This window comes from Pyrgilauda ruficollis, unplaced genomic scaffold, assembly GCF_017590135.1.
Source record: "Pyrgilauda ruficollis isolate IOZ18807 unplaced genomic scaffold, ASM1759013v1 scaffold62, whole genome shotgun sequence".
Lineage (NCBI taxonomy): Eukaryota > Metazoa > Chordata > Aves > Passeriformes > Passeridae > Pyrgilauda > Pyrgilauda ruficollis.
In genome coordinates this window covers 1,777,025-1,802,562 of record NW_024527933.1, presented here as the reverse complement: position 1 = coordinate 1,802,562, position 25,538 = coordinate 1,777,025, and the positions used below count along the sequence as shown (strand labels likewise).

The 25,538-nt window shown below is 47.6% G+C and overlaps 2 protein-coding genes across 4 annotated transcripts in view; both read left to right on the top strand.

Moving 5' to 3' along the window:
* Nucleotides 1-1,207: 1,207 nt before the first annotated feature.
* Nucleotides 1,208-20,654, top strand: TRAF1 (TNF receptor associated factor 1). The gene is made up of 11 exons (XM_041483943.1): nt 1,208-1,334; nt 9,903-10,123; nt 10,830-10,914; nt 12,671-12,769; nt 13,715-13,876; nt 16,253-16,324; nt 16,920-16,985; nt 17,200-17,622; nt 18,095-18,272; nt 18,830-18,978; nt 20,044-20,654. Exons 2-11 carry the CDS (start codon nt 9,915-9,917, stop codon nt 20,257-20,259), a joined length of 1,659 nt encoding a protein of 552 aa, XP_041339877.1. The 5' UTR covers nt 1,208-1,334; nt 9,903-9,914; the 3' UTR covers nt 20,260-20,654.
* Nucleotides 20,655-24,582: 3,928 nt separating this feature from the next.
* PHF19 (PHD finger protein 19) overlaps nt 24,583-25,538 on the top strand; it is a 7,928-nt gene continuing 6,972 nt past the window's right edge. Inside the window, exon 1 of one of the 3 annotated variants that reach the window (XM_041483980.1) lies at nt 24,583-25,081. In XM_041483980.1, coding sequence (XP_041339914.1) covers nt 24,926-25,081 — 156 coding nt within the window. In that variant the 5' untranslated portion in view covers nt 24,583-24,925. Of the gene's footprint in view, nt 25,257-25,538 lie in introns of all 3 variants that reach the window. The other 2 variants (XM_041483981.1, XM_041483982.1) reach the window with 2 other exon arrangements.

Below are 25,538 nucleotides of genomic sequence, written 5' to 3'. Positions count from 1 at the left end.
CCAAAAGCAGCACATCCAAGAACTTTAAAATTACTGTTTTCCCTCTCTCTTAGGAATATCTAGATCCAGAACATTTAAGATGTGGAAAGAAGATATTCAGAGATGATGCAATTTTTAATTTTGGCTGTGTGAGTATTTGACTTTTTTTTAATCCTCCAAACTTTCTAAGAAGCACAAGAAGCTCACACTGTGTCCAGTAATAACTGGATATAAATTCAAACTGCAGGGAGCAGTACATGGAAATACTCAGTGGGGCTGTCTAGACAGGCCACCTGTAAACATTTCTTCTTCTGAACTGTGTATTGTGAGACCTAATTATCTCTTTAAATGACAAGGAGCGTGTCTTGTTTTCACAGGTGACTTGTGACATTTAAGTTCTATTGATTTTTAGTGAGCCAGACTGCAAAAAAGGCTCCTGAAGACCAGTTATTTAAAAATACCACATGAAAATGGTGCTCTTAAATATCAAATTGCAGTCACTAATTTAAAAAAAAAATCTTTAATCTTATTTGTTATCTCTGTTTCTATTCAGAATTAACAATCCAGTATATCACTGAGATCAGTAAGATACTTCAAATGCATGCATTTAAAAGGGAACATTTGTACAGATAATCAGCCACGTGTAGGCTGGAGGTGTGTACAAATCCCAGTGTCAGGAAGATTTCCCTTCCCCACGTGGCATGGCTTGACTTTCACAGCAAAACCACGTGGGGGAAAGGTATACTGTGTCTCCATCTGCTTCCTCATGCAAAGGATATTGTCAGATTTCTGCAGGACAAGAGAAGATGGAAGTGACATGGGAGTGATTTTAGAGCTCAGTGCCAACCTTGGTGCCTCACGGTCAGAGAGTTCTGAGGCACCAAGCAGCCCCCAGGATTAATCCCAGCAAACATGGAAATTCTTGGAATAATCACTGCTTAGGTGACTCATCTGTATTATGAAATGGAAATTATTTTAAAGCACATTCTGTCCTTCCAGGCTTACTGTGGATTCTGGACACCAGAGCTTTTCTCTCTGAATTGTACACAGTGTTTTTCTGTTCCTTGCTTGTTTATGTCTGTGATGTGCAAGTCTCCAAATGTTCCAGCCTTTGAATCTCCAGCCAAGAGCTGTAGTGCTTCCAGAAGGACTCGAATTTCCCTGCCCCACTGCTGCAGTGCTCCCAAAGGCCAGGCAGTGCCAGGTGACTGCTCTGCCTCCCTGCTGATGAAGTGGCCTCAGAGCTGAGTGCTCCTGCCCACGTTTATCCCCACTTTTCCAAAAAAAAAAAAATGGATGGCTGACCTTGCCTGCACAGATCATCTCTGAAAGCAGGACTCTCTAAGGGCAATTAAGTAAGTTTTTACTTAATTATTGTACTTTTATTCCTTTTTCATATATTTCCCTTTGAATAAGGAAACTCAGCAGATGCCATTCAAATTGGATTCTCCCTGGGTACTCTTGGCAGGCCTGAGTTGGTTGAGTTCCAGAGATTATAACAAATCTAAGGGTTAATACTGTGATATCCTTTGGCTCTTTTAAAAATACCTATTTCTGTACATTTCCATTTGTATTTTATACTGGTTTTTAGACAGCTAAGCATCACAAAATGAACTCATTTCTCTTTTCATTGCGACCAGAAATTAATCTCAATGACCCAATCTGGTGAGTGACTTGAATAGCCCAAATTCCAGCCTGTTATGCACAGTGACATGTGAAACTCACACTTTGCTCTGGGCTGAAAGCTGCTGGGCTGTGCCAAAGAGCTGTGACTAATTTAGGGAGAGAGCCAAAGGGTGCCTTTCTCTGGCCATTGTTCCCCAAGCAGGGAAGAAGTGATTTTGTGTGTAGAATCCTTCAGGACATGCCACAAGCCCTAGCTAGTTTTACTCAGCCAAGTGCTCTGTCAAAAATGGTGTGAAATTAGGAATACCTGGCAATTTTAGAAGGGGAATGGTAAATCCCTATTGCAGATTAGTGTTGCTTTCTGAATACCTCCATAGTGACTGCCATAATTCTCTCCTGGCTGACCCCAACACATATATTAAATACTAGGGGGAAGAGTGTGGGCTAGGAGGGTGCAAGCCCAAGTTAGCACATAATTTTTATTTTGTTATGATGCTCCACTGTCATCTGAAATTATTTGAGATGGGAGAAATATTCACTTCATCACAGTGAGTTTGTTCAGTGCATCTGGGCAATGCAAAGCCAGAACATCACACCAAAATTCTTTTCTGTATTTGCACAGCAATGTGGATGTTCAGTGTAGGGACAGTCCCTCTTCTGAGTAAGCAGGTGGAGCAATACAAAATCCTTGAATAAAATCCTTGGTAAGATTACTTTCCAGTTCAAAACTCTTCTAATAAACATTATCAAACACCCATTCCCACAAAGAAGAGCTGTGGAATCAGCTGGCAGGGGTCTATAGATCCCTTTACAGAAGAGGTGTCAGGAGATGAGTGAACACAGGGCAAGAAAATCCATCTTTTCTTTTGAGTGGAGATTATTTTGTAATTTAAAAAAATCCCAGTCTGGGAGCTGCCAATTTGGTGTCCATCCATGGTGGGTAGTCTGACTTGACCCTGCCTACAGAGGTCTATTTTCAGCCTGTGTAAATGTTAATGTTTAGACATGTCTCCCAGCAAAATGTGTTCTTAATCTCCTGCTGAATTCTTACATCAGAACACACAGAAATTTAGCATGGCTGTCAGTTATTTTCCAGTAAAACACCCACCTTATAGCAGTTACATATGCTTTCAATTTTTAGGATATTTAATAATGTTTTCATCTCTAATTAGGAGAAATATCTGGGCTTGGCTCTTTCATTCTCCTGGGAACCAAGAGTTTGCTTTTGCCAGTTGCTGGATCATTACAGAATTCCAGTCCTTGTGTTAAATTTTGCTTTTCAAGTTCTGAATGAACTTGGAATTTGGATACATGTTTAAGCAGCAACCGATTTCCTGGAAAATACTAAACTGGATTAAACACCACAACTCTCATAAAAAGAACATTCAAGTGTAGAAAACAATAGCAGAGAGATCCTGAGTAAAACTTGCTCTATTCAACCCTTTCTTTTCTGTCCCAGGAAATATTTGTTACACACAGGGGGTTATGTATAAAATGGTTATATTTACCCACATTCAGAGCTAGAAGTCACGAAATGCAGATTATTCCTAAGGTGCTGTGGCTCAGACTATAATTCCTTTGTTTATTTGCTACTTGACAGTTAAAAGGGGCAATTTCTTTTACAGGCAAAGTAAACAAAAAGTTATATTAAATGCACTTTAAGTCAGTTGAGATATTAAACCCCCAGAATTGGGATTTACAGTGGAAAATCTATTTTCTCTTAAGGGCAGCAGCCCCACTGGTGCCAGTTTAAAGGACTCCAGAGCACACAGAGGTTCAGAGCTGGGTTTAGTGCTCTGAGGCTGGTTCCAAGGAGCCCTGATATGGGCTTGAATTGTCTAATTTGGCTTTACAAGAGGAGCCCCAGCAGCACATTCTTTCCACTGGCAGCTCCCTGCAGTTTGTACCATGAGGAGCACATCCTCAGCTAGAACAAATCCGTGGCATTGAAATTATTTTGGAGGAGCTACACTTGATATCTACATCTGCAGACAGAGGATTTCTTCAACTGCAGCACAAAAAAAAAAAAAAACAAAAACAAAACCAACCAGTGGGAAAATTGCTTTGCAAAGAGGAAATATGTCAGGAACACCTCAGCCATCCCAGTTTGTACCTGCTGAAAGGGGAATTGCAATACACAGACATCAGCTGAGGTGTTGGTGACAGGCTGGGCCTGAGTGGCAGCTGTGACTGAAGTCATTCCTGTGCTGCATGGCTGAGCTGTCTGGCTCTGCCAGGGTCTGATTAGCCAGGTTTCCTTCATTACTTATAAAAAGCAATATGCCATAAAAATGTCATTTTCACTGCTTAAATCATAAAATTTTCCATTAAAACCTTCTGCCATAAGGTCCTAGAGGATATTCATCCCCAGGCTCTGACAGGGATGTAGGAATGGGTGTTCATTTCCAGCAGCAGTGAATTCCAACTGTTTGAAGTCACCAATCTGTGTAATATTAAAGGGTGGGCTTCTTTCTAAGCTTCTGTTTTGGTCAGGAATCTCAAAAACAAGGTAGGATCAAAAGCTTCCTATGGAACCATGAGGGATCAACTTAATCCTTGACATAATTTAGCAGGATTCCATGGGTTTATACCAGAAACTGGGGGGATGTATCTAAACCTACATGAGCTCCTGCCCTGTGTCCCTGCTGATCCTGCCAACCCCCGTGCCCAGTTCTGAACTGGGATTAGTCCCAGCCCAGAAACATTTCCCAGGGCTTTGAAACAAGATATTCATGATAAGAAAAGCTGTTGGATGTGACTTTAGAGAACCAGATTTAGGAAATGCTGCATTTCCTTCCTGTCCATGTCTTGCCCCAAGCTTTGCTTGTGAAACATCTCCACAATTCCTGCTGCCCTCCAAAGCCAGGCTTTGGTTGTTTTGGTTCCTCCCAGGCTTCCCCTGAGCCTGGGCAGATGGGAGCATTCCCTGTGTGCCTCCTTCTCTGGCTTTGGGGTTCCAACACCCAGTTTGTGATTCAGATGGTGGACGTGGAGCTACAAGTTTTGTTTCCTTGGCTGGATTCCAAGGACGCTGCTGGGAACAGGTCTGGGATTTTGGGCTCTTGGGTTCCATCCCTGGCACGGCTGCCAAGAGGTCTGGCCTCAGGAGAGGGCTCTTTTTATTCAGGAGTTTAAACACTTACCTGTTTGCCCTATTCAGAATATAGGCCTGTTACTCTTCTACCTGCTTTCCCCACTTCCAGATGTAATTTTTCATTCAGGCTCCTCCTGTGCTTAAAATTAATTTTCCTTTCTCCTTGAGAATCCTCCTTAAAACATCTTGGTTTGTGAACACTCAGGAGCTTTACTTCTTGCTATAGCAGTGTTTTGGTGAGGGCTTTGTTTTCCATTTACAATATGGATAAAGAGAATTTTGTTTTCCCCTTGTGAAACTTCATATAACACTTGGAGCTTCTGTGTTCCCTGGGTGTGTTCCCCATAAAATCCAGGTACAAATAGACATGTCAGTGGTGGTGTGGAAATTACTCAGGATTATGAATCACACTGAAAAATGCCATTGGAAAACTGAGCCTGATGCTGTTAGTCATTCTGCAATAGCAGAGGGAATTATGGGCTCAGTGGAGGAGAGATGCAAGTTAGTGCAGAGTCAGTCTCTTTCTGCTTCTGACATGTGGAAAACATCTTCAAACATCTTTATTTTTCACTGTTATTAGCAAAATGAGCAGCTTCTGAAAGGGTTAAAGGAGATTTGCCATAACCTTCACTTTCCCCTCAGTTCTTGTCATTTATGAGAATTAATGAAGATATTAAATAAATCTAATGTTTCCTTTTTCTGTTTCCACTAATTAGTCCCAGTCAATCAATAGAATATCCACATTTTCCCAGCTGGTTTAGAGTCAAAAGATACTGAAACTGAACTTGTTTTTTCATGTCACATCCAGAGCTTTGGAAGAGTGTTTTGGCAGGCTTCCCCCTGGGCACAGCTCCCATTCCCAGAGTTCTCTCCAAAGCATTAAGAATGGAAAGAAGCAGCTCAGAATTTTCCAGTTTAGCTCAGGCTTTCTGTACATTAAGAGAAACAGAAGCACAACCACAAGTACAGCAAAACCCTTCATGTGGCCAGAGAGCTGAGCTTCAGCTGGGGAAACTGGCACAAACTGGTCCGTGCTGGGCTCACAAACTGGGCTCACACATCACCCACGTTTGTCCTGCTGTGGGTGGGGGACAGTGGCTGAGGCACGAGGCCACCAGGGAGCTTCTCCTCATGAAGAAGATCTGCCTGGTGGCCTAAACTCAGAGGCAGCCTCAGAAATCTCTCAGTGAGTTACTCTGAAATACTCTTGCTTGTAGGAAACCATCAAGGCCAGTGTGATGGAGAGAAACACTTTCATTTTCTCTCTGCTCTTCAGGGTGATTCCTTGGCTTGGCTTGTGGAAACTGCTTAAGTGAGTGACTGAAATAAGCCACACACACACACACATATATATATATATAAAATGTCAATTTTTGGGTGCTTCTCTCCTGTCAAATGCTGGAGAGGTGCTCCAGAGCATTTATTATTTGGAGGAAAACATTCCTATGATAATACTGCCTTACAGAGAATATGATCTGGGAAAAATCCTGAGGCAGAGCAGGTATGAGGAAAACAAAATTGATTCCTGATGTCTCTTTGAGGGTTACAGTCCAGCTCTTATGAAACTTAGTGAGAAATTTTCCTGCTCTTGTAATGAGGGCTGGGCTGGTCTTTGGGGTAGCACCATAACAAAGCAGAGCCACAACTGGTAGTAAGCACAAAACTGGTAGTAAGCTACAACTGGTAGTAAGATAAAACTGAAACATGTCAAAAGATTTTATTAGAGACAAGAGGCTGCATTCTGGCAAAGCTGTCAAGTTCGCTGAGGATAATGATTAATTATTAATGATTCTTCTTTTTCTAATCTTGAATTGGTGGAACCTCACAGACACTGTGTTCCATTCAGAAAATAAGTGAATATTTATATTCACTTATTATATAATAGTGTGGAAGTTACAGAGCTCCTCCATATCAGAGCTCTGACCAGGCAGGAATCTTGACTTGAAGCACTGAGCTCCAGTTCCTAGAAGTGCTGGATCTCATGGGCGCTGGATTTGCTTTTACTAGCAAATTTTCCTTCCTGTGTTTTACCCATATTCAGTTTTCCTAGAACATGTGCACATTTCCAGCTAATTTATATAAATTGAAAATCGTGTTTTCATCGGAGACGTCCCTATCTTAAACATCTCTCTGAAATGCAATTCTCCTTTTGATTACAGTCTTTAAAACCCAGAGCATCTGAGCCTAAATTCCATTTTCAATGTCCTGTGAAATTGGTAGCATTAAAAGTCTCAACACCTTGGCTTATTTTTAAAAGGTGATATTAAATATAGGAATATATTCCCTTATGCACTTTTTCCCTAGGATATAAAATGGTCATTCCCCCTAAATAGTAACACAGTGCCCTGCAATGCTGAGCACTGCTGGAATGCCTCTACAGTAAAATTAAGCTTCAAATTTTAATCTTTCTCTGAGCCACATCCTGTTTTCAGTTAACTGATCTCATATGGGGGAAATTTACCACAGGAAATCTCTCTAGTTTGGAAAGTACCAAAACCTTATCTTTAGTTTCTTTGTGTAACTCAGCACCTTTGGAGACAGAGGTGTAGCAGAATCACAGAAACTTTCAAGAAGTCTCAAAGCCAGAGGAAAGGAGTGAGTTAAGGGCATGGGGAAGAGGTGGAGCTGCCACTTCATCCCTGAACTGACCCTGTGGTGTAACACTGATCATTCTAAAATTAACATCTTACACCTCTTTGTACCCCCATAATCTGAAAAACCACATCCAGAAATCTTTTCCTTTCTGAAAGAGGTTTTAACTCACATCCTGGCAGAAACTGCCCGGGCCAAATTAACTTAGGATGAATTTTAACAACCCAGACGAGGGCAAATGGCTCAGGGCAAGGCCTCAGTGGGGCTGTGTCACACTTTCCTCCTGGCTTCGAGTTAACACCCAGCCCTGGTGACTCTGAACTACAGATGTACATCAGCTCAGAGCAGAGAGGAGGGAGCTGAGGTGTGTGTTGTGTCTGCCTGTGCACACCCAGCACGGGAAGGTGCCGGACTCGAGGCAAGCTCTGCTCAAAGGAATCCCTCAGCAGCCAGCACACCCCACGGTGCTGCAGCGCTGGCTCCTGTCAGGGCAGCAGTGCAGAACCAGTGAGGCACCCAGAGGAACACCTCTGCTTCTCACTGTTAATGCTGAGCAGGGCATCACCCCCGGGGATGTTCCCCGCAAGGAACAGTGAACACATTTGCATGTACAGCTCTTTTTCTGACTGAATCCTCTGTCAGAGCTAGAGAGGGTGGCAGGTTGCGTCGGGGGTGAACAGGTCCATTATTCTGCTGATAATGAAACTCCGCTTTGTAGAACCTTTCCTGCGCTCTAAGAAGGCTTTGCAGGCATTGCTGTTTCCCTGCTGCGCTACCCCGAGCTGCTTTGGAGGGTGAGGCACAGCGCGGCTCCCCCGGCGAGGTTTCCCGGAGGCTCCCGAGGCTCCCGGCTCCCGGAGCGGGCCGGGGCTGCCCCGAGCAGCCGGGGAATGTCGCGCTTTCTGTCAGGACTTTCTGTCTGATCCCCGGGCACCACGGCAGCCCCGGCACCTCTCCGCTTTCAGGAACCAGCCGCCACATTCTCCATTTTGGGTGGCCCGGGGGAATTCGCCTGGCGGGGCCTTTCCTCAGCCCGTTCCCCGTGCCCCGGGCAGGGCAAGCTCCGCTCCCGCCGGCCCCGGGGCGCGGCTCGGGCTCCCCGCTCCTCCCGGCCGAGCGAGGCAGCATCGCCCAAAGCCAGCCCAGCCCCGGCCGCGGCTCCGGTACCGCGGTGAGCGCCCGCCCGGGCCCGGCGGGCTCAGGTACGGGAGAGGATGCGGGGAGGGATGGACGGCAGCGGCAGGGATGGAGGGGAGCAGCGGGGCGGGAGGGAGGGATGGAGAGGAGTGGGAGGGATGGAGAGAGGAGCGGGAGGGATGGAGAGGAGCGGGAGGGATGGAGAGGAGCGGGAGGGATGGAGAGGAGCGGGAGGGATGGAGAGGAGCGGGCCCGCTGCGGAGAACAGCCCGCGGGCCCCGGACACACGGGCCCGGTGCCCGAGCCGCGCCCCGGGAGCGCCGGGAGAGCACCGGGGGCTGGCCGGGGGTGCTGGCCGGGATGCTGGCCGGGGCTCCTGGCCGCTCTCCGCCGCCCTGAGCCGGGGTGGGCTGCGGGACCCCCGGGCCGGAGCGCTCCGTGCCCCGGCAGCCGCTCAAACCCCTTCGGTTCCGTGCCGTTTGTGTTACCGGCGCTAATCCGGGCTCTGGCAGCCCCTGCGGGCACTGCGGAGCTCCCGCTGCGATGCTGCAGAGGGAATTGGCCGAGCCAGGCCGTGGAAAAGGCTGCTCGCCCCCGGGCAGAGCCCCCAGGCCCGGGGGTGTGTGCCCTGCCTGCATCGCACCGCCAGCCCGGCCTGCCCACGGCAGCCTGGGCTCGTTTATTTTCAGATTTCTCAGTCTTTTCTCAGTTTTCAGATTTCTCAGTCGGATTTCTCAGTTAGCAGTCTGTTGGTAATACTGACACAGGTTATGGTGTGTCAGTACTGTTATGGGGAAAAAAATCTTTATGAAGGGTTTATTATAATGAAACTGCACCAGTTCCCTGGGTAAAAACCTTCCTTGGACTTTCCAAGAGATGCCAGAATCAGTTTTGGCTGCATTTCCAAAAATATCCCACTGCACAGCAAACCCAAGCAAGTTGAATATGCACAATACCTTGGCACACGTGGCTCCAGGTGGGCCTGGCCAGAGCACAGCATCAAGGGCTTGTGGACTTGGGATTTCCTTTGTCACTTCACCACAAGTCTTATGACTTCGGGAAAGTCACTGTCAACACACCAGCTGCTCAGTTTCTGTGTGTATGAAGTGAAATCACGAATTTTGAGAATTGATGTGGTTGGGGATTCACTCTGCAGAAACAATCCTGTGTGATGAGGACTGACAGGACTGTAGCTCATCTTTCTACGAGCTGAAAACTCTTGAAAGAAAACCCCAACCCACCCTTTTTAGGACACTTTTGGGTCTATTTTTTTGTGTTTGAGGGAAATTTTAAAGGTGCAATTTCCTGCTGGGGCCAGGTCAAACCCCAGTGTGACATTTGGTCACGCCTGTCACTGCAGACCCAGCCAAGCACAGCGAGCTTACTGCTCAGCTCTGGGGCTCTGTGCATCCTCTCACATCCAAGTGAGTGTTTGCCTTGTCTGAGCACCTGGATTTTATCTCCTCTTGGCCAGAGCTCGCTTCAGATGGCTGAGAGCAGCCCCAGGAGCCTGCAGGACCCCCCTGGCTGTGCCCCTGATGAGAACGAGTTCCCCTTCGGATACCCCACCAGCATCTGCCAGGACGTGCCTGGCCAGAAGTTCCTGTGCAGCAGCTGCCACAACATCCTGAGGAAAGCCCTGCAGACGCTGTGTGGGCACAGGTACTGCTCTGCCTGCCTCACCTGGATCGTCAGGTAGGTGCTGGGCTGTGCCCGGGGGCACTGCCAGGGCCCTGCCCGTGCCTGCAGCGTTCCCGGGGCTGGGCTGGGCTGCTCTGGCATTGCCCTGGCTGGAAGGGTTTGGATGGGGGACTGCAGGATGTTCCCTGCCTCCTCCTCCTTTCTGCCATGGAAGTCTCTGAAGCCTGATGGGGTTTTTCTGTCTGTGATATAATAATTCTGATTTAACCTTGAAGAATTGGTCTAAGGCTTAATCCTTGGACTCAGTCCTTCCGTGGCAGTTCACAGCCCTTTGATAAGGGATGTTATGGGGTTTTGGTGAATATGATGTCATGTGTGTCTGTATCTGGCTGGGCAAAATGGGCATTTTCTGTGTTTTAAAAGATGTCAGTTTTCACATTCTCCTTTCTACTTGGAGTTTTTGAATCATTCATGGGATAAATAGCTTTCCATCTTTATTCCTATTTATGGTTCAGGCTGCCCTTATTTTACTGAAATACAGATAAGATTAATGGGCATAGTCCTGATCTTGAGCAACAGAAGAGCAAAACTTTTTTGACATCAGTGTGTTCAAGAATTGGCCTTTAGTGAACAAGGACTATGGATTCTGAGTGGAAATCACAATTTTCGTGGTTTTATTTGTGTCAGTGCCTATGCAGAGACCTCCTAAACTGCAGTGCACCATGGGTTTGGTATTTAATTTTCCTTTCTTTTTTACCAGAAACAATAAAAATGCAATTTGCCAGAAATGTAAAGAGGAAGATCCCAACACTTTAGGTGAGGAAAGCCTATTGGCAGAAGAAAGGGTAAGTTGTAGTTCACAGATCATTAATTTATTAATAACCATTCTCTGTAGTCATCATTGGACTGGAGTTCAGGAGGGAATAATATAAAATGCAATAGCAGCTGATAGTTACACATTTTAACTTAAGCTCTAATAACTTGGATTTCCCAGAGTTTTTGATTTTGAAAAGTGTAATGGCAGCCTCAGGACTTTCCAAATCCAGGTTCTGCCATGTAAAATCCCAAACTCTTCCATATGATTAACTTTTTATTGTCTCAAAGTAAGTGGTGCTTTCCTACTTGTAATAATATGTCTGAACTGTAACTTATTATCCTCAGGAAGTACTTTAATGGATTTTCCAACCTCATGGTTTCTTGTACCCTTCAAACACGAAGCTGGACATAATAATTGATACAAACTATGCCCTGGCCAATGTTTCATCTGTAATTTAATGGTGCAGATCTCTTCTTGTGTGATTTTCCTGGCAAATTGCTGTGCTGTTCTGTATCCCAAGTGCAAGCTGGGCCCTAAGGCCCAGCCTGTCCTTTTCCCTCCTCTCTGATTACAGGCAGGGATATCAACAGACACATAATTTGTCTAAATTTTTAGGGGGGAAATGAAAACAAACAGGCAGCTGACAGTGGCATAAAAGCCAAAGTTTAGAAAGCAGCAAAATAAGGGATCTGCTGCTGATGCTGAACTTGGTGACATCCCAGAAAAAAAAAAAAAAAAAAACAAACCAAACCTCAGTTTTGGAATGAATTTGCCAATGACAGGTTTCCTGCACAAATAGGTGCAGCTGAGCCCTTCTGAGCTTTGCCTGTCAGCAGTTTGGGGTTTCTCTGCTCTGGGATTCTCCCCAGAGTGCTGGGAGTTTCTGCAGGTGGGGTTTTGAGCTGACCTGCCTGGAATTCCTCTGCCTGCTGCGTGTCCAGGCTCCAGGAGGGGATTTACCTGTGCAGATCATTCCCAACAGATGCTGGGTGGATTTTCAGGAGCTTTGAGATGTGGGCTTTGTTTGTAAATACTTTCCTGCCTCTATTTGTAAAGCTTTCCCCTCCAGTCCTTGCTCTGTGTTATTCTGTGTGAAATCTGCATTTCTCTGCACTGCAGACCACCCAAAAATGCCTTTAACTGTGGCAGGGCTTCCTCTTGTGCCAAGATCCCTATTTTAGTGCAAGGTGTAGTACTGAAGAGTGCAGTATTTCATCATTACATAATTGTACAATTCCTCGTGTTTAAATAGCACAAAAAAATCGACGTAGTGCAAAGAACAAACCTCTCTCCCATCTGGTTCATATTTTTTTTCAGCACACGGTGTCTGCTAAATGGAAGCAGCCCAGATCTGAGCAGTGCTCTCAGTGCTCTCTGCAGCACGTTTAGGAGGTGTTAATGACCCCGATAATGAAATGCATTCATTAAGGGACCCCTCAGTCAGGGTCCTGTCAGCACATCGCTGCATGTGAAATATTTCAGGCTCCTGTGAAAAGAAATGCCAAATAAGAGCTGTAGTTGGCTGGGCTTATTTTCAGTAAATTAATATCGTGTCAAATAGATTATTTTTGAGTGCTAAGAAGTAAAATATTTAATAATTATTTGGGCTTCTACTACACTAAGATTAATTTGCCAGGTCACAGAGTCTTATGCAATACAGTAAATTAAAAAAAAATAAAGATTTATCAAGGTGTGGATTTCTACCACCCTATTCATATTCCAAGGATGCATCCAAAAGTACTTTCTGACCAATATTTTTTTTCCTTATTTTGTTTTCTTTCCAGGCTTTTGGTGATGCTGCCATTAATAAAGAGATTTCTGAGCTCAGAGTCCACTGTGTGACCCTTGGGTGCAGCTGGTCTGGTATCATGAAAGATTTTGAAGTATGTTCAAAGAGAGTTTATTCAGATTCATATGGAGTGGGGACAGAGGGGCAATGAAACCAGGATATCAGCAGGCACAAATTTATGCAATTAATTAGAGTCAGCGTCAGTATTGTGATTTTTACCAATGTTTTTGTCCAAAATTGTGCCATTAACCTATGGAGGGTTCCCTGCCCGTGGCAGGGGGTTGGGACTGGATGATCTTTGAGGTTTCTTCCAACCCAAATCATTCTGTGCTTCTGTGATTAACTTTAGTAGGGCTTTGCCCAAATCCAGAGCATTCTGGATGAAACTCACATTGCACAAACTTACATCAACTTGATATTTTATCCAGTGGTTTCCTTGTTATTTAAATGCAAAGCTGCTACAAGCAGGTGGTGACAGGGCAGAGCAGTTCAGCCTCCAGGACACTTCAGGCAATGTTTTATTGGAGAAATAATTCCTGGGCATGTTTTATTGGAGAAATAATTCCCTCCTGTGTCAGTGTATTGATTGTATTCATCATTCCTTTCAGACTGATCTGAAATGCCTCAGTTAAAATATTTAAAAGGAAAAGATTTGTGGATCTGCCATGCAAATCTGAGTGATGAATACAAGGGAGAAAGCTGGGACCAGGATCATGTTGTTTTCAAGCAAAAGCCCTAAGGGGCTTTTTAAGGGAGACCTCGTGTTTGAATTTACCAAATGCTGTTTGGTTTTGGTTTTGGTTTTGAGATTATTTCAAAATTAATAATTAAGAAAAAAAATCCCCAGTAAAGTTGGTGAATTTTTCACCAGTAATCTCAGTAACTTTGTGCTGTGGGACTTTACCCAAGCTTAGAAGAAATGCAGATCAGAGCCCTGGGCTGCCAGCACAGAGACTATTTATAGATAAATATGAATATCTATTTATAGATAAACGTGAATGAGCACTTCACAAGTTGCTTTATAACTTTTTACTTCCAGGAGCATCAGAGTCTGTGTGAATATGCTTTGATCCCTTGTCACACTGGCTGTGGACACGTGGTGATGAGGAGGAAGCTGGCAGATCACCTGGAAAACGGATGTGTCAATAATGTGACAGTGTGTCAGCAGTGCCAGTGCAGCTTGGCCAGCTCTGAGTGCCAGGTAAGAACATTTCTCTCTCAAATAAAGGCTTTTTATTGATGCTTTCAATGACCTGTGGTGCCATTTTCCCATCTTGATTTCATTGCACTCGGGGAATATTTAATTTTCCTGAGTTTGATCATTTTCCCACACGAGTGTTGGAGGACAGAATGGGTGTGATGATGTGCTGCTGATGTGACAAAGTGCCCCTGTGCTCCCCTGGCTTTGGGCAGCCCGGGTTTCAGCTCCTGCCTCAAAATGAGTCCTGGTGTGAGGCAAGAGGAAAGCAGAAAAGCACAGACAGCAGCAGGGAGGGGATCTTGAAAGTGGCTGAGGTTTATTCAAACTAAAACTACCCACAAATGTGTAGGGCAGGACTCTGTCAGATATTATTTCTATAGATCTGACCAGGTATAAATCTCCAAATTATCAGCAGTGACCAGGAAGATCTCACTCTGAATCTGCCACAAATATCTCAGTACCCATTCAAACATATTTGCTTTATAATTTTTTATGTTATTTGCTCAAAACAATGAATATTGTTCCCTCTGAATGATTTCAACAGGATAATTGCCAGCCTTGCAGTTGGGCACGGCGATTAAGGACCCACAGGAGGGGAGAGCTGTGAATATTTCAGAGATGTAAATAGTTCTGAGTGTCCAAAGTGTCACAAATTGGTGCCTTTCAAATACTGAGCTGAGAGATTAAAAGGAATACGAGTCCTCCTGGGGTAGGAATGGGGTGCTCTGCTAAAATCTGCTCCCTGGGCAGTTCTGCTCGGAGTCTTGGACGCTGAAAATTTTAAACTTTCTGTGCTGAAGGGCACAGATCCCCAAGAAAATTCTGTATTTGACCTGAGGCCGTGGAGAAGGCTTCCAAGATGGATTGATAGCACTGGGATTCCAGGTGTGGAGTTGGATTAAGTGTGTAATATTAAATATATTAATTATACTTCCTATAAGTATAATTAATTATATTTCTGATAAGCATAATTAATAAATATAATTCCTAAATAATACAATATTATTTATTATTGATATTAAGTAATATTTAATATTAATATTAAAGTGTGTAATATCTCAGGGTAGAAAACAAGTGCTTTCAATCCTGACCTCAACAGAGGCAGAAAAAAGAAGCCAAACCCAGCATTGCTCATCCTTCAGTGACCTGCAGAGAGGGGAGAACCCGGAGCCAGGCTCATCCTGCCGGTGCTAAACCCAAAACTGAGAACACCAGAAGGTGGCAACACCAATTCCTGCCAGCCTTGCTGGGCTGGGGCTGCAGGGGAAGCTGAGCTGGGCTCCTCCTCTGCTCAGGGCTCTCTGCAGCTCCTTTCCTCCCACTCAGCCACCACCTAATTGATATTTTGGTTGGGAAACCTTGGTAACCGAGCAGGGGGTTGGCCTTGAGGTGTGGCTTTTTCTCGGCCTCCTTTAGTATGTGTAGAATTCTGGTTGCTGATGTGCTTTAGTGAATTTGCACCGAGTTCAGGATTGTAGTTATTTGTGGGTGCTCCAGTGTCCACAACCCTCTGGGAGAGAATAGTAAATTTTGGGTGCTGCTCTTGCTCTCTTCATTTTATTCATTCAGTTTAAGGTCTTGTGATTTTTTCTGTATTTCTCTATTTTTAAATAAACTTCTCTGCTCTGAAGGAGAGTCCCTCTCCTCCTCAAGAAAGTGGTGATCTGAAGGAGTAAAAGAGCAGAAATGAATAAGATCACTGGCAAGATAGAGAGTGTTAAAAAACGAGTTAGAGAGTGAGAAAACCCCGTGGCTGCATTTCTGAGAATCGAAAGGGAAACCTCAGAACTGGTGTGCAGAGGAGCTTGTGAAGATTAAAGGCATCCCCTCCACAGAGTGTGGCAGCTGCTGTGTTAAATGCAGATTTACAGAGCCAGTGGCAGGGGGATCACTTCACCCTTCCTGAGGCAGAAATGGCAGGAAGGCTCCTGTGAGTGTGATGCATTTTGTGTAGCACATCACGATGGAGAATTTGGATTCCAGCCTCCAAAGTGCTCATAAGCAGGATGCAAGAAGGGTCTGCATGTTGAGCAAAGTGGATGGAGTCAGCACAAGAAGAGTTTATATCTGAATTATATTTGAATTTGAATTTATATTGGAGTTTCCTGTGCTGTAACCTGTGTATGTTCATATATATATATATATATATATCTGTATATATTTGAATTTCCTGTTCTCTGGTCATTGTTGCTTCCTGTTCTGTAAACCCCTGCTTGTCACTGCATGTATGTGAGTGCACATTTCTGTGTGTGTGCACATTACTTTGAACCTGGCAGCACCTGCACATTGCCAGTCTTGTATCCAATATCCCAGAGTGACCTTTAATTCAATAATTCAATAAGGTACTGACTTTTTTCCTTCTTGTTTCAATGACAGGAACATTCATGTGAAGGCAGTTTATGCAAGGAGAAAAAACCTGTGCAAACAGAAACAGCATCAAAGGAAAAGGTGGGTGAAGGATAAGGGAGTGCAATGCAGCTCTATTTCAATTAATTAAATTATCTCATGTTCATTTAGATTAAATGAACACCTGAGAACATCTTCAGATCCAGCAGTTGTTTCTGGCTGCTCTTTCCATCCCAGCAAAGCCCTGCTGACTGCCTTCCCTCCCCTGCTCCCACAATTACCTTCACTAAATTTTCTTCTCAATTAACTTTGTGAAATGGGCAAATCTTTGTTTCCTCTCATAGCCTGAGTGAGAGCCACCTGACCAGGAGTGTGCTGTACAGCATTTACAGCATCTTCTTTGTGAGAAATTGGGTGATCCCTGTGCTCATTAATTGTGTTCTGTCATTTTGGGGTCTGGGAGAGGGACGCCTCACTGCCAGGCTGTCTGCAGGAAACTTGCTCTCCACCACACTCTTAATTGATTCACCATCAATTTCCAAAGCTAGCTGGCCACTGGCAGCTGTGGAATTACCTTGAGTTGAATTAATGTGATTTATAGCTGCTGGGTTTGTGGCTTAGGTGTTTGTAGGGAAATAGAAGAATTCCCTTCAATTGGTTTTGATTATTTCCTCTGCATTTTTTTTTTTTTCAACAGAGCCACTCTACATCCTCATCCAGCAAGGAAGGCTGTTGTTTTTCTGAAGTTGGCTGTGCATTTAGGGTGAGTCAAACAGGTCCCTTCAGGATGTCCTCCCCTGGTTTGGACATTCCCTTCAGGGAAGTGTCTCTCAAAACAGAACCAGCACTTCTGATGCCAGGTGATGGAGCTGCACCTCGCAGTTTTCCCATCTCCCAGGGGGCTGAAGGATGCTGGGTTTGGCCCCAGGGCAGCTGGGGTGGCCGTGGAGGTGCAGTGACAGCGTTGTCTCCTCCAGGGAAGCAAAGAGAAGATCCAGGAGCACGAAAAATCCGCTCTGGGGTCTCACATGCTGCTGCTGCTGCAGCACATGAGGCAGCTGCAGGGAACCCTGTGCTCCAAGGGCTTCACCCCACAGCCAGAGCTGAGCTTGAAGAGTGCAGGAAAAAGCATCAGTGAGCTGCAGATGCCAGCAGGGCTGGAGTTCAGCAGGGATCCAGAGGTGGACTGTTTCCCTGGATCTTCTGTCCCTGAGGATGAGTCTGTCCTGCAGCAGCTCGTGAGGGAGAAGGTGATTTCTGAGCTGGAAAATAAGCTGCACGTGTTTGAGAACATTGTGGCAGTGCTCAATAAGGAGGTGGAGAGCTCTAATTTGGAAATCCTGGCCTTCAGGAGACAGAGTGAACTGGACCAGAACATAATACGGAGCCTTGAACTGAAGGTAAATAGACAGCAGGGATTGTCTGGGTGCTTGTTCTGTAGACAGCAAATGCTGACACACATCAGGGGGAGCTGGGTAGGGAGCAGAACAGGAGGCTGAGCTGTGAAGGGCTCAGATCTGGGCACATATTCAGGATCCTTTTGTTGTTTGATACATTTTTTAAACGTGGATCTCTGGTATTTGTTCTCTAAATCCACGTTTAGGCAGTGAGATACTCCTGAGAGTTCTGAGTGCTGGTTTGCCATGATCAGCCTGTGAGCAGGCAGGAGAGCTGTTTAATGGCCTGATCCTCCCACAGCAGCATTTTGCCTGGAGGCCCAAACAGCATCTCTGTGTATGTTTTGACACATTGCTGTCACTGAGAAAGGAATCAAAGCACAGCTTCCAGAGCATGAGGACTCCAGAAGGACCCAGCCAGCCCTGCAGCACAGCCTGGAGCAGGGGGTGGCTGAGGACTGGTTTTTTGTCCCAGATTGCAGAGTTGCACCGGTGCCTGACGCAGAAGGACGCGGGCCTGAGCAGCCTGCACAAGAGCCTGCTGTTCTCTGAGCAAGCCTCCTACGATGGCATCTTCCTCTGGAAAATCACAGAGGTTGGCAGGAAGCTCCAGGACTCTGTGACTGGCAGGACAGTCAGTTTGTACTCCCCAGGTAAAGCTCAAGATGGAGATGTGTGTTCACAAGCCCAAGCCCTTCAGAATCCCCCCTTTTTCCCAGAACTCTGCTTCTTTCTGCTCGTGCCAGCAGGAGCATCTTTAAACAGCTCCTTAAGCCAAGATGCTGTTTGTGCAGAGATCTGCAATCCAGGGCGTGGGATGTGCTTTTCCAGAGGGCTGTGCTCTAGTTTGGGCTCTCATGCTGCCCTTGGCCCTCCAGCACAGCTGCCTGCAGTGCATCCATCCCTCCCAGGTGCCTGCTGGCACCACGTGGCTGCAGCTCTTTCCCATGGGGGAAGTAACTGGATTAGGTAAATTACACTTGTGTGCCTAATAACAGGTAATTTTCACCAAGGTTTGAGGCACTAATAGGAATCCAGCCACTGGGTTTTCATTGCTTGTAATCTCCAGGGGGTGCTGATTTGTCTGTTCTCCTTTCTGTGAGAGCAAACCACGTCACACGTTGCCTTTTCCCATACGCCAGAACACACATTATGCCTTTTTTCCCCCCCCAAAAAAACAGCTTTACTAATGAAGAGTTCTGATTTTCAGCTTTCTACACTGCAAAATATGGCTACAAGGTGTGTCTGAGGGTGTACCTGAACGGGGATGGGACAGGGAAAGGAACCCACATGTCCCTGTTCTTCGTTGTCATGAAAGGAGACTACGACGCTTTGCTCCCTTGGCCTTTCAGGCACAAGGTAAGAAGGAAAACCTTTCCACAACTGATCCCAGCCAAAAGTCAACACAAGGTGCCTATTTCCCTGGAGTTTTGTGGAAGTTGAGTGCTTTTCCACGTCCCTTTCCAAAGGTGAGGAGCTGCCCTGCAGTCCTGGGTAATGATTTTCTGTGACTGGAGTCCCTTGCAGGGAAAGCTGCTCCTGCTGATATTCCAGACTTTGCCAGGCAGGATTGTCACCACCAGAAAGTGGTGTTTGGAATATTCCAACCTGTGTCCACCTGGGCTAAAGCCAGACACATCTTCTGGCCCTTGCTAAACACAGGTAATATCAGTTTAGAGGGAATTGTGATTTGCTGCCTGAAGGCATCAGAGGGGTGAGGTGAGACTTCCACTTCCAGAGGTGCCACAGATGTCTGATGTGATCCTGGTCTGATTTTTCCCCTAAGTGTGATCAGATAATGGCAGCAATGGTTAGGAAGGCAGTGAAACCATGGCAGGGCCTGACTTGTGCTCTGGCACTTGCCTTTGTAGGGTAATAATTCTGTAAACCTTTCCTATAAATAGCTTTACTGCCAGTTAGCAGCCAAAAAAAAGCCCAGAAATCAAAGTTCCCAATCCTCACTGTATTAAAAGATTGTTACAGATCTTTCATATTTCAAGCTATAGAACAGTGAGTTACTAAAAGGGGTAATGAGGTGGGGAGATTTTATACTGATATTTAGGTTGTGTCTTTTATTTGTGCATGGGCAACTGAGCTGTTTCTTTTCATTCCAAAGCACAATAACAGAATAAATGCAATGACTGTAACCAAACCCAGGGGCTGTTCAGGAGGGAGAGAGAGGAAAAAAGCCTTTGGACTGTGCAGTTCTCTACCAAGGAATAATTCCTTACTTGATTTCATTTAATTTCATTTTATGGGTAGCAAAGTTTTAAAATCTTCACCTGGGAGTTCACATGAACTGACCTTGCAGGTTGGAAATGTTTGTACAGTTTGTATTTAATTATCAATTGGAGCTCTTGCAGCACTTCTGCTGGGTTTGTTTCCCACTCCAGTAACTCCTCACTGCCACATTCTGTTTTTCAGGTGACATTTATGTTGCTTGACCAAAATAACAGGGAACACATAATTGATGCCTTTCGCCCAGACCTGACTTCTGCTTCCTTCCAGAGGCCAGTGAATGACATGAATGTGGCCAGTGGCTGCCCCATGTTCCTGCCCTTGGCCAAGCTGCAGTCCCCCAAGCACGCCTATGTGAGGGAGGACACACTTTTCCTGAAATGCATCATAGAAACAAATTAGCACATCCTGAAGTGTGGCTGGCTGGGGAGGCCACCCCTGAATATCAACAGATTATGAGGAAAAAAAACCCAAAACCCCTCAATTTGAGACCTTGTGTTAGTTTGTGTGTACACAAAATCCCCAGAGCCTGCACCCCCTAACCCACTGCCATGGCCTGGAGATGCCCCAGGGCAGCAGCTGGAGGGGATTATCCACCTAAGGAGCCAGTTCTCATGGGTTAGGAGTCACTCACATGGGTTAGGTGTCTGTCACTCATGGCTTAGGTGTCACTCGTGGGTTAGGAGTCACTCATGGCTTAGGTGTCACTCATGGCTTGGGTGTCATTCATGGGTTGGGTGTCACTCGTGGGTTAGGTGTGTCACTGTCACCCCTGCCCCACGCTGCTGCAAAAGGGGCTGTTCCTCCACTTCCCTGTGACCCTGTGGCTCTGTGGCTCTGTGTCCCTGTGGCCCTGGGCAGGGGCAGGGGCTGAATTCCCTGCATTCCCAGGTCTGTGGGTGCCCCTGGGGCTGAGCTGGCCCATCCTGGGCCGTGCCCAGCGGGTGCAGCTCCTTTCCCAGAGCTCTGGGGTGAGCTCCTGTGGGGCTGCAGTGCCTGGCAGCCCCAGGGGGAGGATTTTGGCAGCTCCCCAGCAGGAACAAGGGCAGATTCCTCCCCCCAGGCCCGGATCAGGGGTCTCTGTGCTTCCCCAGGCCCCTGGAAGCCAGGAGCTGTGGCCCTGCTGTGGGCAGTGCTGCTGGCTGCAACCCCACCCTGTTGGATTTATTCCTTGCTATTTATTCCAGACCTGTATTTCTGTGCTCTGTGAGGGGATGTTGAGTTGCATGGGCAGGCAGGGACCAGGTTACACCTCTGGGATTCCCAAAGGAGCCCTTGGGCTTTCCCACTGGGGATTCAGAGCTCTGGGAAGGTCAGAGCTCTCTGCCCCAGGCAGGGTAAGGCCCCTCAGTGGTCTGGTTTGGTGTCCAGTCACTTCCTGCACCTTCAAGGCAGTTGACTTATTAGAAATTATTGATTTTTTAATTTTTTTTTTTCTTAATGTGCTCTGATGTTTAAGTTTTTTTTTTTTGTTTTTGTTTTTGGTTTTTTTTTTGTTTTGTTTTGTTTTTTGCACGCTAAAATACTGCTAGAAATAGTTTTATTCTTCTTGGGTTCCCTAATGAAGGAATTAATAATTTTTTTTAATAAGCAAGACAGACTTGGGGCTGTCTGGATGTGTGCAAAATCTTTCACTTCTGTCTTGGCAACAGCCTTTAAAACAATTAATTGTGATAAAGCATCACATTTCAAAAACACCCACCCCATAAACAAATATTTATCAAAGTTTGTTTGGGAAGGAACTGGATATTCTGTGTATCTTTTCCTCTATTCCACCTTTCAAATGTTCTTTCAGGGACACAGTACTGGAGTAATTTACCTAAATACATTATGCTTTCCCTCTCTATCCCTTTGAAAGTGCTGTATTTATTACAATCATTCATATTTTCTTATGATTTTATTTATTTCCTAAATAAAGCTTACTAACTTAAGAAAGGCTTGGTGTTTTTTTCACTGTCAGATAGGGAACTGAGCAGCTTGGAGATGTTATAGAAACAGCTGAAGTGAGCCATGCTACACTTTCCTTCCTTGCTGTTTCCTTTCCTTCTTTCTGGGGAAAGCAGGGTCCTTTTGGGGCCGTGCTCAGGAGTGCAGAAATGCCCAGAACATCTCTGTCCACCTCCCCCAAACCTGCCTCGCTGGGAGAGGCTCTTCAACAGAGCCCACAGAGAGAGCTCAGTTAAAAAAAAAAAAACGGATATGGATGAAATCCATGCTAAATAAACAAACAGCCGCGAAACCCGATGCTCCTCCTTTGGAAGGCGCAGCTGGCAGAAAGCAGCCAGATCTGCTCTGCCTGGGAGTGCCGGCACCCCTCGGACCCAGGGCTCTCCTCCGAGGGCATTTCCATCCCTGGGAAGGGCTCCGGGAGCTGGGGCTGCCCTGCCAGGCCCGGCCGGAGCTGGAGGAATCCGCGGATCCCCCTTCCAGGCGCGGGGTTCTTCCCGGAACGGGCTCGATTTTCATCTCCCGGACCTTCAGCCTCGATAAGGAAGCGGCTGGCACTGAAAGGAGCTGGAATGGGGGCGATATCAAGAGTTCTGTGATCCAGCAAATCATTTCTGTGTGGTTTTGTCTGGATCAAACTAAACGATGCAGAAAAATCAAGGAGGATTCGAGAAAAAAATCAGCGGAATTTGCTCCGTGTTCAATGGCCAGGTTGGCAAAGAGTCAAAATGCTGAGATGGCCTGAAATAGTCAGGGACAAAGTTTGGAGGGACCTTTATTTTTTTTTTTAGTGGACTAATAAAGCTGAAAAAAAAAAAAAAAACCAGGCAAAATTTTGGCTTATAAGCCCTTGTTCAGGACAGGGGAAGAACTCAAGCCTCGCACACGGGGGCTCGGGCTGGTTGTGTTGGTCAGTCAGGTGGAGAGGTGATGAGGTTGAGACCCTCGGAGCAGAGGGGAGAGGGGGGAATGAGCAATTTGTGGGAGCCACTCCTATTGTCAGGGATATGTCCCATGGAACCGGCTGCTCCTCCAGCTGGAAGTGGCACTCGGGAGCAGCTCTGGAGGCGCCGGGGCCAGCGAGAGCCGCTCCGGCAGATCCGATCCCCACGCCAGGCCTGGAGCTCCCGGGAGCTCCGTGTTTGGGTTTCCATTCAATATTCCTCGGCTTCGGTCTCCAAGGCTACACGCCAACATCCAACCCCTCCTCCCACTCCTGTTTTCAAAGAAAGAAAAACACTGTGAAAAGAGGCTGCAACGATTTCTGGGCAGTTTTCAAAGCAGAGGCAGCGCCGGGAGCTGCTCTGCCCGCACTCTCCGCAGGCTCTGCTCCAGATTCCCGGCTGCTCCATCCCCGTGCGAGAGGGAAAGCACCTCCCCTCGGCAAGTGCAGGGTGTGGGGAGCAAGTAAAAGTTTTTAAGGAGAAATGGGAGTTTGGAGTAGTTATCTACACGGGGCACCATTCAAATCCTTCTGCAGAAGCCGGGTTTTTTGGGAATTCCACAGCCGGGAGCCCTGCCCTGGAGCCTGAGCTGGCGCCAGTCCCTGGCCGAGGAGGGGGCGGGATTGCTGCCCTCAGCTTTGCCCCCCTTTGGGGGGTCTCGTTCATTTCTGTTCCCTCAGAACAGAATAATCTGCTTTTAAGGGCCGGATACTCCTGCCCTGCTCCAGCACAGACAGCGGGGCAGCCTCGGGTGCCAAACCAGTGTCCAGCTCTCCAAGGGCTGTCACAGCCCCAGCACCCGCCTGGGACCGCGATCCCACAGCCAGAGAAATGGGATATCCGGGGATAGCTAGGTGGGTGTGAAGCAGAGGAAGAGGAGGATGAAGAGAAGGAAAGAGAGGAGAAAGGAAGATGAGGAGGAAGAGGAAGAGAAGGGAGCTCACTGCAATGCAATCTGAGGCCAGGCTTGCTGGATGCTGTGGCAGAAGCACCTGCAAAGAAACCAGAATTAAATCTGGTTTATGTTGCTGTGATTATGTTACTTGATTCCGGATGGAAAATACAGGATACATTTCAAATTCTGAAAAAAAAATTTTTTTTTCACTTTTGTTGGAGATTACTTGATTCCGGATGGAAAATACAGGATACATTTCAAATTCTGGGGGTTTTTTTTTCCACTTTTGTTGGAGACTTTTGTCCCAACGCGATGCTCCCGTGCTCTCCCTCCGTGTGGGATGGTTTCAGTCGGGTTCTCCCTGCGTACACCCCCGGTGAACTCGATCCAGCCTTTGATTTCCGCGTCACACCATCCGCATTCCTGCGGCGAGCAAGCAGCGCGCTGCAAACATCAGCCGCGGGGCCGGGAGGAGGGCGCTGCTCCCCCGGTGCCCTCGGGGACAGGCTGGGACAGGATCGCTGTCCCGGGGGTGCAGCAGCCCCCGGCATTTCGGGCACACGCGGCTGCCCCGAGGCACGGACGGGGAGCGGGTTTTCTCCCGGGGTTGTGGGCAGGGGTTATTTTAGTCCCGAGTGACTCACACTTATCCCGGTGTGACTCACGGGGAGCTGGGGCCCGCGGCTCCTTAGGGGCACGGCACGGCACGGCACGGCGTGGCACACTTGGCACACGCGGTTTTTCTCACGCAGCCCCGCGCAGGGAGCGGCAGCGCGGCCGTGCCGGACCCGCGGCTCCGGGAATCGCCTTCCCCGTGCCCTCCGCAGGTGCAGCATCACGGGGAGCACTCTGACACCATTGGTTTATTAACAGTTTGATTAAATAAATGATTCCCGAGTGGCGGGTGTTGAAAGGGAGGCTCAGCCCGTGCCGTGTTGATCCCCCCTGGAGCTGCTCGCTGGCAGCTCGGGCTTTGTGACACGTCTGAGCCCCAGCTCCGGGGCTGCATCCATCACGGACAGGAAAAGCCGTGCGGATTCTGCTCGCGCTTGGCCCAGACCCGGCTCTGGGAATCAGCTCTCCTATGGCCCGAGCAGCCTGGAAAACATTGCTTTTCCAGGATCGCTTTCCAACAAACAGCAAAACCTACAGATTTCTTCTTGGCACCGACCGAAGCATTTTTACAGCGATTGATTTTTCTCTGTGAGATTCAGAGAAAGGCTGAAAGGCTGCTCCCGCTTCCAGGAATCCCGGCGAGCACAGGTCGTTCCCTCTCGGGACAATGCGGCGCAGGCACTGCCCGCATCCCACCCCCTGCCCGCCCCCCACCCGGGCCACCGGGGGAAGCTCGTTCCTGGCTGCAGCCACGGCTCGGAGGGGACAGGCGGGGACGTCCCGCGTGTGCCAGAGGGTGACGGTGCCTCTCCACGGGCGGTGGGTGCGTGGCCGACCCTGGGTGCCCCGGCCCGGCCTCGGGGATGCCGCCTGCGCTCCCGGGAGCACCGGGCCGGCCCAAGCAGGGAAGTGCCGAGCCGGGACGCGCCCTGCCGGTCCGGTCCGCTCGGTTCCTATCGATGCCAATCCACGCCGGTCGGTCGGTGTCACGCCAGTGGGTCGGTGCCAATCCGGTCCGGTTCGGTCCGCGCCGTGCCGCTCTGTCGGTGCTGCTGGGTGCGGCGCCGTGCCGTGCCGGTCCGGCCCGTGCGGTGCCGGTGGGTGCCGCGGGGATGCGCTGCGCTGCGGTGGGACCGGACCCGTGGGAGGCGGCGGGGGCGGCCCCGCTAATTGCATAACCGGGACGTCAATGCCGGCGGGAGCGCGGGGGAAGCGCGGGAAGATGGCGCCCCGCGCCCGGCCCCCGCCGCGCCCCGCAGCCCCCCGGGCCCGCGCCCCGA